The sequence below is a fragment of the Paramisgurnus dabryanus genome, chromosome 7 (genome assembly GCF_030506205.2).
Source record: "Paramisgurnus dabryanus chromosome 7, PD_genome_1.1, whole genome shotgun sequence".
NCBI classification, from domain to species: domain Eukaryota; kingdom Metazoa; phylum Chordata; class Actinopteri; order Cypriniformes; family Cobitidae; genus Paramisgurnus; species Paramisgurnus dabryanus.
The window spans coordinates 34,018,301-34,034,507 of record NC_133343.1 but is presented as its reverse complement, the minus strand read 5'-3'; the positions used below and the strand labels follow the sequence as shown (position 1 = coordinate 34,034,507).

Below are 16,207 nucleotides of genomic sequence, written 5' to 3'. Positions count from 1 at the left end.
ATCAAGGCCACAGAAGTGACTGGTTAAAATTAACCCAATATTTTGTAAACAAACATTTTGTAAACTTCACACTGGTATGGCATGCTTTCCTTTTATGATTAAACTAATTTATAAAATCAAGCCCCATCATTTCTAATGAAATATCTTGTCAACTCATTTATTTTTAAAAATTATGGCAGTAAATTGGGTTGCTGATGTGATGGTTTGCTGACTTCAAATTCGACCAATATAGGTTAGAAACTCCTGAAACATACATCAAGATGAACTTACATTTGGGTTTGACAGAGCTGTTGGGAAGGATGGCTGATCTGGTCAGGAGTTTCACAGGTAATGACTTCACTCTGCGTACAACTGGCACGGCCACACGGGGGCGCTTTACTGGAACTGCCCTTGGCACGGGTGATACTCTGCCTCTGAACTCAAACAGTCTGGTGACAGAGACATGAAAAACAGTGTTAACTGTCATATACTATAACTACACTATTATATAAGTACCATAAGACACATCATTACTGCTGTTACTATTGAAGTTTGTATACTTTGAAGTAGGCTTTGATTTTGTCAGTGTCTCTCAAACTGGTTGGCGGGGGCTCAAGAAGGTGTCGGGAACCCAGTTTTATAACATTTTATAAAATACATCAATTAATCATAAATTTATGGAGCCCCTAAGGGGATATGGAGAAAAATTAAAAAAAGTTTAATTTTGCGTGCGCACGTGAAACTTTCGAGTGCTCACGTGAAACTTTCATGTGCTCACACGAAACCTTCACGTGCAGAATTTTTTGTAAAAGTTTAGTTTCGCGTGCGCACGTTGAACTTTTGCGTGCGCACATGAAACTTTCGCTTTCACGTGTGCATGCGATAGTTTCACGTGCTCGCGCAATAGTTTACGTGCGCATGCGAAACTAAACGCGATAGTTTCACGTGCGCACGTGAAAGCGTAAGTTTCATGTGCGCATGCAAAATTTTCACGTGTGCACGCTTTTACAAAAAATTCTGCACATGAAGGTTTCGCGTGAGAACATGAAAGTTTCACGTGAGCACATGAAACTAAACTTTAGATTTTTTTACTACAATGTCACCTTAAGGGCTCGGTATAAATTCTTTATAATTAAAAGTAATTAAATACTCCACTTTTTTTGAAAATATGCTAATTTTCCAGCTCTCCTAGAGTTAAACATTTGATTTTTACGGTTTTGGAATCCATTCAGCTGATCTCTGGGTCTGGCTCTAGCACTTTTAGCTCCGAGCATCTGCAGGGGATGAAGAGCCCGGTGTGCTCTGAATATACCGGGAGAAGAAACTTTTGTCTTAAAAAAGAGGCCGTCTGCTGCCCAGACAGGAACCTAAAAACAGCCAACTGGCTCTCGGCACGGCTTTATTGACTGATCCCCGAACCTTAAGATCACTTGAAAACAGGTGTTGCTGAAATGTTTGGATCTCTGCGCTGTAAAATATCGAGCGGAGTCAACGTCGCCCTTAGACGGCCGTAAGTCAAGGAGGGAAGATCACAAGAAAGATATCAATAAACATGTCAGCTCATCATATGGACGAAATATCTTTTACATCTGCGAACAAGCACTTCCAACCGAGTCTCACAGCAGGGTTTCCATAGCCACCGTTAAAGGGACGGTGCCAACCACACGCTCGCTCAGCCAAAGTTAGCTTTTAACAGGTTGTGGGGAGAGTTCTTGAGAAACAGACATACATTTTTCCTCCGTTCTCTCTACAGCTTACAGCTGCGTGCGAGTTTTTTTTTTACAAGAGCTCCTTTAAATTCTGCCAAGTTGTGAGAAAATCTATTATGACAGGAAAAGCTGTGGAAATGGCACTGTGGCTGACTTCATTATCAGACACCGCTGGGTTACCGTACTAAAAACCGTGTTTCACAGACCTTGACTGTTGAATTATGAGTACACCGCGGTTGTATTTCTGCTAGCCACGGGTGCTCGTGCTCCGGCTGTGATTTTAGATTTGCACGTCTGGTTGACTTCAATGGAGGTAACCTACATTTTATGAGTGAAAGTTTAAGGGGGGAGAAAGCAGCTGAAAATGTGCAAGATCACACACTCACCTATCGTAGAAGTCCTCTCGGTAGTAATCATAGTCAAACTCATATCCGCTGCGGGAAAGAAAGACAAAAAAGCTTTCAAACACATGATATTCACAAGACTTAGAAAGTACATTTTCTACATAAAGATGCATAGGAGCTAGTTTTTTAACTGTTTAAAATGTTTGTTTTTAAATCTTATTATTGAGAGTTAATTTCTGTTTACCTTAACAAGGATATTGAATATTTCAGCAGTAATTGCCCATAGAATTATGACTATATAACTTGTTTAAACAACACGAACATTACATTACAGAGCAAAGGGGAAAAGGCGACGTGCACGCTCAAATTAATATAACTCTTGCATTCTTTGGTCTAGAAGTAAAATATTGGTCTTTTTTTAAAGAAGACACATTAAAGTTGTTCACTAAAGTGTTTGGAGTTGTAAATATTAATAAATATTAAAGCTATAGTTAGTTACATTTATTTTTAAAAAGAAAAACAATGCAATAAATTATGTATTTTATATAAAAAACATAAAAAAAAAATGTTTTACAGCCAAAATGCAAAACAAATAAAGCCACAAGTCTTGCCTAGTTTGATCCAAATTTTAAATTAAAGGCGGGGTGCATGATCTCTGAAAGCCAATGTTGACATTTGAAATCATCTGGACAAACACGCCCCTACCCCAATAGAATCTGGACCTTCTTTTGATAGACCCACCCCACACTTACGCAACCCAGGCAACGATGTTGGTTAGTAGACACGCCCCTTACTGCTGATTGGCTACAAGTGTGTTTTGGTACTCAGCCCGACTCATTGTTTTTCAAAAATCGTGCACCCCGCCTTTAAAATCACACAAATGAGGTTTCTGTCACACTTTTAATGGTTTTACCAACAAAGGCCACTAGGTGTCAACGATTAGCTGCATACTCATGTCACAAATTGATAAATTACTGTCACTGCATTATTATTAATTCATAAAGGTTTTAAATTATGAAAACTTCATTCTCAGAGCTTTCTAATATTATAAAGATTGTCAAGATTTTTGAAGATTTATAGATTTATTTTGATGGATATTAGAATTATAAATATATACAAATTCATATGTATTCCTACAGGGTCAGTGACATTTAACAACAAGAATGTCACTATTCAATTTTTAAATTGTAAAAATATGAAAACAGTTTTAGAACTTTCCAACAATAGTTTGTCAAGATTATTTCAGGTTTATAGGATAAGTAATAATAAATATGTAACAACACCTTGGGCCCACCTGCTGGCCCGTGACATTACTCTCACTAGGTCATTCTTTTTGCAAAATGGGGATGAAAACTTTAATCTTAGAGTTTTTTAACGATATGTAGTTTGTCAAGATTGTGTAGTTTTAGAAATTATTGTTTAAATATGTAATGCAAAACATCCCCCCTTAGGAACTAGAAAATAAGTCTAGTTTTTAGAGAAAAACATAACATTTTAGTGAATTTGTGTTTAAAACAAGCAAAAAAAAAAAAAAAAAAAAAAAAAATCTGCCAATGGGAGAAGAATTTTTGTTTTTTCTTAAACACTGCATTCAAGAAAAATGCAAGAAATTTTTTCTTACCCCACTGGCAGATTATTTTTTTAGCTTAAAAAAAAAAAAATATATATATATATATATATATATATATATATGTATATATGTATATATATGTGACCCGTCACGGAAACCAGGGACTCAAGTCGGCAGCACAAGTTTCGAGAAAATGAGAAACAACGTTTTTTTTTCGAAATTTGTGATTTTCGTTTTATTGCAGAATCTGTTAGTTGAGATCACGAAGAAGCCTCTCCATGTTTGAGATAGCAGTTTTTGTATATTTAAAAGCGTACATTTTGCGGTTAAAATAGGCTTGTTTTTCCGGAGATTCTAGCGTGCAGCGGGGGGCGTCATTGTCTGTGTGTATATTTACATACTGTATAAGCTTTTGTTTTCGCCTCCGCCCCCAAAGGGAACAGCGTGACTACTAAATAAGGATAGTTCGCCCAAAAATGAAAATAATGTAATTAATGACTCACCCTTATGTCGTTCTAAACTCGGAAGACCTCCGTTCATCTTCGGAACACAGTTTAAGATGTTTTATCGTTAGATTTAGTCCGAGAGCTTTCCCCTTCATTGAAAATCTATGTATGGTTTCCATGTCCAGAAAAAACATCATCAAAGTAGTCCATGTGACAACAGTGGGTCAGTAAGATTGTGTTGATGCATCGAAATACAGTTTGGTCCAAAAATAGCAGAATTACGACTTTATTCAGCATTGTCTTCTCTTCCGGCTCGAGCGTGAAGTCACGTGACTGTAGTGACGCGCTGCCCTGTTCCTCAGACATGTTTGCTAAGTTTTTTTTTTTTTTTTTTTCAAACTTATAGCGTGCGTCTCCCCAGACTGTAAAGCTCGGGCGCACAAAACAAAAGAAAAATAAAAGAAGCTGGGGCGGAACAAATAACAGTCAGCCGCATCGTACGTCAGCCGCGTCACTCACTTTATGCGGCGCCGCAGTCGGATGACGTCAAAGTACCGCGAGAGCACTTCAAGAAATCTTACGGAGTAGTTTAATTTCGACTCGCTCTCGCGGTACTTTGACGTCATCTGTATGTCAGTTCTTGCAGCGCAGCATGAGTCCAAACACACAGAAGTTACACAGATATAGTTGTATTCTTCATATAATTGGCTACATGTTTTGTCTATCAATATTTTCCATGAAGTCATTGGCTGATGGAGGAACGAGCGAGCCATTGGTAACCTCTCTAAAGGATGTCACGTTTTCGACGGCGCTGTTTGGATGATCTATTATACTACTTCCCTATTTTAAATACAAACTTTGAAGGCGGGTTAATGTGTTTAACGGAGTGTAAACTCATATACCCTTACATGTTACGATTTAAATAGTCTTCAGATTATATATTATATTGTATTACCAGACATTCATGCGAAATCTGATGTAAACAATCTATATTTCACGGATAATACGCATTTGTGGACAAATAATGGTCATTGGATAACCTGAAACAGACTGGATTCGACTTGTGATCCCCACAAAGGTAAAAGAGTCATGTTTATTTTTGCGGGTTGTCATTTGGTCATAAAATACTACATATGATGCTAGAACATCTCAAAAAGGGTTTTACAGGGGGCATGGCTTAGCTAAATGAGATGTAAATGAGCCCTATTGTCTCCCCCAGCTGAAAAGAAGAGTCCCTTTCATCTCGATTTTCTCGGTTTGAGTATTTCTGAGTTCCTATATTCAAATGGCCACAACTTCTCCAAATCTTATCAGATTTCCATGTGTTACACATCGTTGGAAAGCTTAGAAACTGCACTTTCAGAATCTGTGAATAACTCAAAATGCCCAGATCCGACTTGTGTCCCTACTTTCCGTGACTGGTCACATATATATATATATGTATATATATGTATATATATATGTATATATATATATGTATATATATATGTATATATATATGTATATATATATATATATATATGTATATATATATATATATATATATATATATATGTATATATATATATATATATATATATGTATATATATATATATATATATATATATATATATATGTATATATATATATATATATATATATATATATATATGTTTTTTTTTTTTTTTTTTGCAGTGCAGAAATAAAGGTAAAAAAGCTGTCGCTGGGATTGTACCCTTAAAAAAGGTCCTAAAATGCACCATTTAGGCAAAGATAACTATCTTTAAAGTACCACTTTTAAATAATAGAGGTATTATTTTTTTGTAATAACCTGTATAATGTTGCTGCACTTCTCTTCAGTCCTTTCGGCCTGTTAGGTTTGGGTTCACCTGCCATGTTAATATCTGTGGATATAAGAATAAAACATGCATTACATTTTATTTCACTTTACTTACTTATAGTCTTTAAAAAACATTGACTACGAGAGTGCATAGAGTAGTTATATTATATGAGCCTGTTTTTAAATAATAACAAATGGCAACGGCTTTTCAACCTGACATCTGCTGCTATTCCATAATTGCAAGTTATTGAGACACTTGAGGCTGTTTTGTCATAAATGTAATTACTGCTGTGCCAAGACATCACAAACACTTCAGTTTCTGTAGGCAAGTGCATTAAAGGTATATTATATTTAAAAAGCCAATTGCATTAAAGTAAGTATGAAATAAATGATCATATTAGTATCAATACACCAAGACATTAAATTTTAACAGTACGATAAACACACAAACTAACATTTGAGAAGTTTTGTGAGACTGAAATGATTTTCTTTTTGTGAGTAATGCAACCTGTAATTTGCAGTTTTAAAGCAAGACTATATTGATCCGTCAAAATTAAAGGCTAGAAATTACAAAGGCCTTTCAATTCAGATTCTTTATCTCTCTCAATTGTTCTCTTTTTCCATTCTTTTTTCTATTTGGTTCTTGATTTGACCAAAAGCCTTTTTAGGGAATCAAACACTTTCTTCTATGGCATCACCTTTATTTTTTAAAATTGTTTCAATTTTGCAAGTGGATTTGGATAAAAGTCTGCCGTACATGCGTAAATGTAAACATACAGCCACCAGAGGGCACTCGCCCCCCACTCAACAGCACACCCTCTCGCCCGGATTACCCTCTCGCCTTGAGGTTATAACAGCAATGACAGAAGGAGATGCAGAAAGAGAATAATTGATAGCTGTGAAGACACGGCACTGTCACCAAATCTTATATTTTTAGCACAGATGCCGGCTTTAGGTTCAAGAGCGTGAGACAGGGTGGACAGCGTCAGGGTTCGAGAGAGATCTGTCACAGCTGCAGTGATTTCTTTGATTGACAGCACTGATGGGCCAGTAGGGAACGAGTGGTGCTGGGTGATTGACAGGTCTCTGGGGCTGTCAAGGGGGAGCCAAAAGCTCCATGAAGCATGAAACTACAGCTAATCTGACCACGGGAGAAAAAAAATGCATGTCATCAAGTGGCTGGAGAATGCTGGAGGGCAAAAGAGAGAAGATGAGACGTAAAACAAAGATTGACACGGGAGGAGATGCAGAGCTAAATGAACTGAGGCCAAGAATTGTGATCCAGTGTGATTTTGCATATAGGGACATCTTTTGCATACTTTATGTGTACTACCCTACTGTGTAAACCAATTTTTAAAACAATTTAGATTAAATGTTTAATATAAAACAACAAAGACGTGTTAAATAATGTTGGTGATGATGTAAACATTAGTTAGCAATCAATATCCAGATGACCAACTACATCTGAGTAATCTCAAAAGTGTGAAACCAGTGGATGCTTTGCTATCGCATGAGGCCATAGGAGCTGAGATGATGTCAGATTTGAAAAGCTGAAATATTTACTTTGACCGAGAAGTATTGTGAGACAGGTGGCTCTTTTCAAATGTAAGTGATACCAAGAAAGTTTCTTACGCCTGAATGGTACACCTGGGTACATTATTTTGTGGCTTTTGTGGGGTCAAAGTACGCACGGGTCAAGGCCAACATGGTGGGATTTGGACGCAGCTACACACCCAGACCAGGGTTTATACAGAAATCCTTAAGTTAAATTTACTACTTTTTACTACCTTTTTTACTACCTTCAGAATATTTTTTAAAACCATCACGACACTGAATTGCAAGTGTTAATCAGCGACTTTTCTATTATTTACACAGATTTTGACATATATAACATACAAAAAAAGAATTAAAGTGAAAAAATTCTTCTGACTGAAATATTTTTCAGGCCAAGTCATATTCCTTTACCTAACACTTTATGTAGGCGAGACCAATAGCATTTTAAGGGGAGATTTTTTTTGCCATAAATTCCACATTGAAGTCTCATGTGGCATATATAGGTAGCTGTAGTTTGCAGGGCATTTCAGATTAAGGCGAAACAGCTAAATAACTCACTATATAAAAAGAAAACATGAATATCACCACCTTTAATGATTGTTTTATTAATTATTTATTAATTGTAAATGTATTTATTTTAGCATTTACTAATAATTTTTTAATCAAAGTTGAAACTGTTAACATTAGTGAATGCACCATGAACCACCGTCAATTACTGTAATGACATAAACAAGAATTAATTAATGCTTATATACTTGCAATATATTTTTCATTGTTTGTTTGTTATATAATGCATTTAGTAATGTGAACAAATACAACTTTTTAATATCATATTATTCAGTAAACATAAACAAATAATCCAGGGTCTGTTCTGTTCACACAACAGTTAACAGTCACAGCTCTAATACAGTAACGTTATGTATGAATATAAACCCTGAACGAGTAACTCGAGTCAAACTCGTGTAGAATTCGCACAGGATGTCTGTAACCAGGGCTGGACTGGGACAAAAATTCGGCCCTGGCATTTTGGCCCAAACTGGCCCACACTACATACACTGCAAAAATTGATTTTCAAGAAAAATGTTTCTTAGTATTTTTGTCTTGTTTTCAGTAAAAATATCTAAAAATTCTAAAATTAAGATGCTTTTTCTTGATGAACAAAACGACCCAAGAAAATAAGTCTAGTTTTTAGACCAAAAATATCAAATTTAATTGATTTTGTGCATTAAACACTAAATGCAAGAAAAATGTGCTTACCCCATTGGCAGATTTGTTTTTGCTTGTTTTATGCACAAAATCACTTAAATTTAAAATGTTTGGTCTAAAAACTAGACTTATTTTCTTGGGTCATTTTGCTAGTCAAGAAAAACCGATTTATTTTAAGAATGTTTAGATATTTTTACTGAAAACAAGAATACTAAGAATTTTTTTTTTGAAAATAATTTTTTGCAGTGTATAATTACAAATACCACCCATCTTTGCACGCCTTTAAATATGTATAGCAATAGCAACTCCAATTCCATAAAAGCACTAAACCCATTTAATAGCAGGAAGAAAAGAGTGAGAGTTGACACAACAAACACTGCTAGAACGTGTTATTTATTAATGCAATAAAACTGTATAATCCACCCTTATGAATCCTAAAACAAGCTTCATGCAATTGGCAAAATGTGCCATTGGATTGCTGACTTATTACAAAATACAAGTGCTGCTTACGTTATACATTAATATTGAAAACTGATTATTACTTGCAGTACTTACAGGAAAGTATGCACTACATTCACTGAAGAAAACTTGTGTGATTATTACAGTAATAGAGATTTTTAACATTATCTGTCAAGTGTGTTGTTATACAATAAATATATATCTTTTTCTGTAAGCAGATCTCCTGGATTGTTTGATTTTGCTTGAATTATACGTTTTGAAACAGACAATCAACGAAAAATCTACTAATCAGATACACTCTCGTAGTCACAGAGCAAAGAGTGCAATTATTTTATTGCAGCTTTATCACCATATTTTGTGTTTTTGATTCAGTTTTATCAAGGGGTACCCATCTAAACTTGTGTTTTGAAAGCAGTTCTGCTTACCGCAGTCACTACACTCACTTCTCCCTCGTCTCTCTCCCTCTCCTCACTGAGACTTTGCGTGCTGGTGCTGCCAGTGCCACCACCGCCACCATCATCGTCATCATCATCACCAGCGACGCGAGTTGAAGGTCCTGCTGCCGCAGAAAATATTTGTGTTTTTTAACACATTTTGCAGCGTCTGCCTGAAGAGCCTGCTTCTTTTTGTCGCGCAGTTTTTGTGCGCCTCCATTGCGTTTTTTCTCTCTCTCTATTTTGACACGTGAACTGACCGACGATGCACGCTCGCTTGCACAGAGACCAAAGCGGTGATTGGGCCAGCTTAATGTCATTCAAAAAAAAAAAAACCAATGGGCTGCTGCTTAAATGTGAGTGGGCCGGTCTATCTAGGAAAAGAAAGGATGATGACTGTGCTGGTCAGTCATTGGGCCAGCTTAATGTCGTTTAAAAAAACAAACAACCAATGGGCTGCTGCTTAAATGTCAGTGGGCCGGTCTGTCTAGAAAAAAAGACGTTAACTGGGCTGCTCAGACAAATTATGAGATGTAACGGCCCAAAAAGTACGTCGGCCCACCGGGAAACTGCCCGGTTTGCCAGATGGCCAGTCCGCCCCTGTCTGTAACCATAGTGAATGTTGTTAATTGAATGACTGTACATTTATCAACAAATTATTATGTTACAATAGAGGCAGCGCTGATCTGCTAGTTTATGCGCAATGTTTCTGCTGTTTACTTTCTCTTAAGACCTAAATGGTCGTGTTTATATGAGGATATTTGCAAAGACGGGATTTTTGAGGCATATGTGTTATTTAAGGTCAATAAAGCGGCAAAAATACTTACAACACATGCTCAATGAGAATCGAATGCGCGGCTTGCATGCTCTTCTGACACAGAAACTGCGGACGCACTGTTGTTTGTGTTTGAATGGCTTAAAATCACCTGTTTTTAAACTGCTGTGCTTAAATATATGTACAAATATTACGTTTTTGTGACCACACACAAATGCAACTGCAAGAACCGACAGGTGGATGACATCAAAGTCCCGCGAGAGCATTTCGGAAGCAGTCTCCTCTTATGATTCCTCCAGTGTTGCCAAGTCCGCTTATTATAAGCGACTTTGGGCTTGCTTTTCTGTAAAGTCGCTTACAAATATTGGTAGTCGCGGGTCGCGTTATTTTGGGCTTGTTTCTAAAGTGTAGTTGCTTTTTTGGGCTTGATCCCAGCTCCATAATAAGTTGTCAATCAGATATTTTCTATATGTTATTTAAACGTAGGAGTTTGTCTAGCCTGTTCTCTCCGTCTCTCCCCTTTCCCCATACACACAGGAGACGGCAGTTTTTTCCCACCCACACCTGTTTATAATTGGCTCTGACCCAGATGGCAACGAGTACTAGCCAATCAGAGGCAGAGCAGGGCAATCTGTTTTTTTTCTGGTTAGGAAAACGTAGTCAGTGAGTGATGTAAACTTTAAATTAATCCGCGCGAGTTGAGACTGGTGTTGAATGACTGAACTGTAGGAGAATTTTTTGGAGGAACAAATGCCTGGGACAAAGTGGGAAAAGACTGGGAGAAAGAGAAAGGATTAAAAGAATGGATACAACCTGTCGTGTGGGACGACTCAAAGCACTGTGCAGAGTATCAGTTAAGTGTGAACTACGTGCACACCATGCGGACCTCGTACAACATGATAGCACATAGAAACATAAAAAATGCAGTCCCGTTCTCCTCAATGGTCTCGTACACACTGCAAACTTTCGGGAATGACAACCGCATTTAAATGCGGGAGTGAATCCCCTAAATGATCGTTTCATGTCTGAACGGAACAAGACTCACTCCCGAAAATGTGATGATTGACACAGAAATAACCATAGCAACATTCTGCCGTGTCGCGTGCTTATCACTCACAGCTGTAACCAAAATAATCTAACAGCATTGTGTTTTTTGAGGCTTACGGACGGACGGACGGGGGGGGGGGATAGAAAAGTCGCTTGTTTTGGGCTTGTTTTCACAGGCCTGGTTGCTTATTTGTCTCGCGAGATCTGGCAACACTGGATTCCTCGTCAATCGCTCTCACAGGATTTGGATGTCATCTGCCTCTTGGTTGTTGTGGCGCCACATGAAGTTTACCCATGAGTTAAACAAACCCGTTGTACCAGACACTGGCTATATCAGCATAGCATGTAAAAGCGTGCCGCGGATGATCAGTAACGTGAGAAATCATTTACCCCTAAAATACCGGACCCCTTACGTTAGTCATACTGTGCAAAGACACGCAATTACCTGTTTGGTTTTCTTATCCCACGAACTGAAAGGCTTGCCAATCTTCATTATTTCGCTAAGCCAAGTCAATCGTCTTTTACACCTTTATCGATCTTCAAAACATCGGAGCCTTTCTGCATTATAAGTTTGACCATGCTAGCTGAAAAAGTTTTACCTCAGCTTAACGTGATACAGTCAGAAAACCCGGAGTGGATCCGGTCCGTAGTGATTACAGAACGCTTACAGCGGAGAGAGGAACGTGATTTGGCTCCACTTCAGGCTTTGATCACATCCCAGAGACGAAAGATCTTTGATTATTTTCCCAGATATGCAGGTGATTTGAACTAATTTCCAGGCATCATAACATTATAAAAGGCAATCGAAAATTTACTACCTCGTCAGATGACGCTTACTACTTTTTACTGGCCTTAATTTGGCATAATTTAATTTACTACCTTTTACTACTTTTTACAACCCCGCGGAAACCCTGCAGACAAAAAAGGTGAAAGTGTGGAAATAAATAACCGTGTGATCTCCTCAGCAAGACGAGAACACCTGCCGTGGACGCACCTGTCCTTTCCCTCATTTATCTGAAGGGGGCGGAGCATAAGCGGTTGGTTGCTCGGATACCAGAACAGCTGTGAGACCAATCAGTGTCTAGAGGTCACCTTGTATATCAGACATCATAACTTGCTGCTATGATGAGAAAATATTTAACACTAACTAGTTAACAAAATTATTCAGGAGATGATATGACCCCTCGCTGTTTTACAGTAACAATTTGAAGGTCAGCACAGGCGTGCGTAAGACAATTTTACACAAAATTGGATTATAAATGCTAAGTAATGCACGGTATGCAATATCAAAGTTAAATGGAATGTGTTTGGGTTATGTAATCATTTTGAAACCATTCCATTTATTGTTTCACAAACTACTTTACAAATAGATATTATACGTCTGGCACAGTGCATGATGAATACATTCTCTATCTTGTCAGGGTTGAGATTAATAGAACTGTTGAGACAAACTTAGGATTCATTGAGGGAAATTGACCTACACTGAAGCAGAGACTGATCTAACACAAAAACATAAACTATATTACGCAATGGTGATATTGTATGAATTAATAAAATGTAAATCATACAAAAACGTACAGTCTGAAAAAATGTACCAGTTTTACATGGTGGCGATTTCGTAGGAATGTGTACAATGTAAATCGTACAAAAACTTACGATCTGGAAAAATGTACCTGTTTTACGTGGTGATGGTTTTGTATGAATGCGTACAATGTAAATCATACAAAATTGTACAATTTGGAAAATGTACCAGTTTTATGTGGTGACGATTTTGTATGAATGTGTACAATGTAAATCGTACAAAAATGTCAATCTGGCAAAATGTACCTGTTTTACGTAGTGGCGAGTTCGTATGAATGTGTACAATGTAAATCGTAGAAAAATTTACAATTTGGAAAATGTACCTGTTTTACATGGTGGTGATTTCATATGAATGTATACAATGTAAATCATACAAAAACTTACGATCTGGGAAAATGTACCTGTTTTACGTGGTGACGATTTCGTATGAATGTGTACAATGTAAATTGTAAAAAAATGTACGATCTGGGAAAATTTACCTGTTTTACGTGGTGACGGTTTCGTATGAATGTGTACAATGTAAATTGTAAAAAAATGTACGATCTGGGAAAATTTACCTGTTTTACGTGGTGACGGTTTTGTATTAATATGTACAATGTAAATTGTACAAAAATGTACACACTGGGAAAATGTACCAGTTTTACGTGGTGTCGATTTCATACAAAAATGCGTACAATGTAAATCGTACAAAAATGTACGATCTGCAAAAATTTTACCTTTTTTACGTGTTGTCCATTTCGTATGAATGCGTACAATGTAAATTGTACAAAACCGTACGATCTGGGAAAATATACCTGTTTTACGTGATGGTGATTTCGTATATATGTGTACAATGTAAAACGTACAAAAACGTACGATCTGGAAAAATGTACCTGTTTTACGTAGTGGCAAGTTTGTATGAATGTGTACAATGTAAATCATACAAAAATGTACGATCTGGAAATATTTACCTGTTTTATATAGTGGCGAGTTCGTATGAATGTGTACAATGTAAATCGTAGAAAAATGTACAATTTGGAAAATGTACCAGTTTTATGTGGTGACGATTTTGTAGGAATGTGTACAATGTAAATTGTACAAAAACTTACGATCTGGGAAAATGTACCTGTTTTACGTGGTGACGGTTTCGTATGAATGTGTACAATGTAAATTGTAAAAAAATGTACGATCTGGGAAAATTTACCTGTTTTACGTGGTGACGGTTTCGTATGAATGTGTACAATGTAAATTGTAAAAAAATGTACGATCTGGGAAAATTTACCTGTTTTACGTGGTGACGGTTTTGTATTAATATGTACAATGTAAATTGTACAAAAATGTACACACTGGGAAAATGTACCAGTTTTACGTGGTGTCGATTTCATACAAAAATGCGTACAATGTAAATCGTACAAAAATGTACGATCTGCAAAAATTTTACCTTTTTTACGTGTTGTCCATTTCGTATGAATGCGTACAATGTAAATTGTACAAAACCGTACGATCTGGGAAAATATACCTGTTTTACGTGATGGTGATTTCGTATATATGTGTACAATGTAAAACGTACAAAAACGTACGATCTGGAAAAATGTACCTGTTTTACGTAGTGGCAAGTTTGTATGAATGTGTACAATGTAAATCATACAAAAATGTACAATCTGGAAATATTTACCTGTTTTATATAGTGGCGAGTTCGAAAGAATATGTACAATGTAAATCGTAGAAAAATGTACAATTTGGAAAATGTACCAGTTTTATGTGGTGACGATTTTGTAGGAATGTGTACAATGTAAATTGTACAAAAACTTACGATCTGGGAAAATGTACCTGTTTTACGTGGTGACGGTTTTGTATGAATGCGTACAATGTAAATCGTACAAAAATGTACGATCTGGAAAAATTTACCTGTTATACGTGCTGTCGATTTCGTATGCATGGGTACAATGTTAATTGTCCAAACCGTACGATCTGGGAAAATGTACCTGTTTGACATGGTGGGGCTTTCATATGAATGTGTACAATATAAATTTTATGTTCGACTAATCTGACAGAGTGTGTGCTTGGCCTCATTGGCTATAACTTACACCTTTGATTTACTTGTATTGCTTTATATTGACCTCCCGTTGGCCTTCTACAGTGATGGACAGAGAAAACCCATCTATAACCATCAACAGACATAAATCTCAACTACATCATTATGTTAGGTCTCGGCCTTGACAGCAATCATAGTCCATGCTAACCAAATGCACCATGGAGAGCTCTTAAAGCACATATGTCTTTTTACATTTCTGAGAGTTGTTATTAAGGTAACACATAAACGAAACACAAAAAAATGTATTTAATGTCCAACTCACCGAGGGTTTGTCCAGCCAGCACGCGTCCGTTTTCTCCGATGACTGCACCACGAGCGTGTCTCTCATTGGCGTACTGGACGAAGGCGTAACCTTTGTGAACCGAGCAGCCGAGGACGCGGCCGTATTTGGAGAAGATGGTCTCTACGTCGCTCTTTTTCACCACGGCAGTGTTCAGGTTTCCAATAAACACGCGTGAGTTGATGGATTTCGGGTCGTTTTTGTTGGTGATGTTGCTCGTCTGAACTTTTAGGGACATGTTGAATCAGATGTAGACAGCAATCTGTGAGAAAAAACAGACATGGTATTGTAAAATTACATCGATATCTACAAGATTAGATTCTATTTCTACGATAAAACAACGTTGGTTTATTGATAACATTGTTTTGCTGGTGTTTAAAAGACATTCAGGCAAAAGTCATCTTGTTGATATCACTTTTCCATTTTTCTTTATTTGCATAAATTGCCTTGCGGTAATACAAAAATATCATCTGTTTTAGATGCTGAAATGAACAAACCATAGAGGGCAGTATTTTTTATTAACCAATAAACAACAGTAGATGACTGTATGGATTAGGTGTCATTAAGTGTTAATGATGGCCTATAGGAAAGAGAAGTCTCACATATAATATCTTTAATAAGTCAACTGTTTCTCCTGAACACCAATGATAAAAAATATTTTCCTCCTAAATAAAGTCTAAGTTTAGACATATGGGAAATAAAAATCACTCAAATGTGCAAATCTAACTGGCACAAGGCTCAAGGTGGGTGCTACAACCACATAAAAATCAACAGCACAAAATAAAGAAAGGTCGGTGCACCGCAGCTCCAAAAATAAATATGTTTACAGCACAGATGATGTTTTGAGCTTAATGGCTCTTCATCGCACAATTCATACAATATCACACAGACCCTTTAATTACCAAAAAATAATCCGAAATATAACAGAC

At 36.8% G+C, this 16,207-nt stretch overlaps 1 protein-coding gene across 2 annotated transcripts in view; it reads right to left on the bottom strand.

Annotated features, from left to right (window-relative positions):
* raly (RALY heterogeneous nuclear ribonucleoprotein) overlaps positions 1 to 16,207 on the bottom strand; it is a 110,081-nt gene that overhangs the window by 13,550 nt on the left and 80,324 nt on the right. For both annotated transcript variants that reach the window (XM_065279634.2, XM_065279635.1), the window contains 4 exons: positions 15,261 to 15,540; positions 5,860 to 5,932; positions 2,075 to 2,122; positions 271 to 428 (listed from right to left, as the gene is read on the bottom strand). In XM_065279634.2, the coding sequence (XP_065135706.1) occupies positions 271 to 428; positions 2,075 to 2,122; positions 5,860 to 5,932; positions 15,261 to 15,516 (535 nt within the window). In that variant the 5' untranslated portion in view covers positions 15,517 to 15,540. The remainder of the gene's footprint in view (positions 1 to 270; positions 429 to 2,074; positions 2,123 to 5,859; positions 5,933 to 15,260; positions 15,541 to 16,207) is intronic.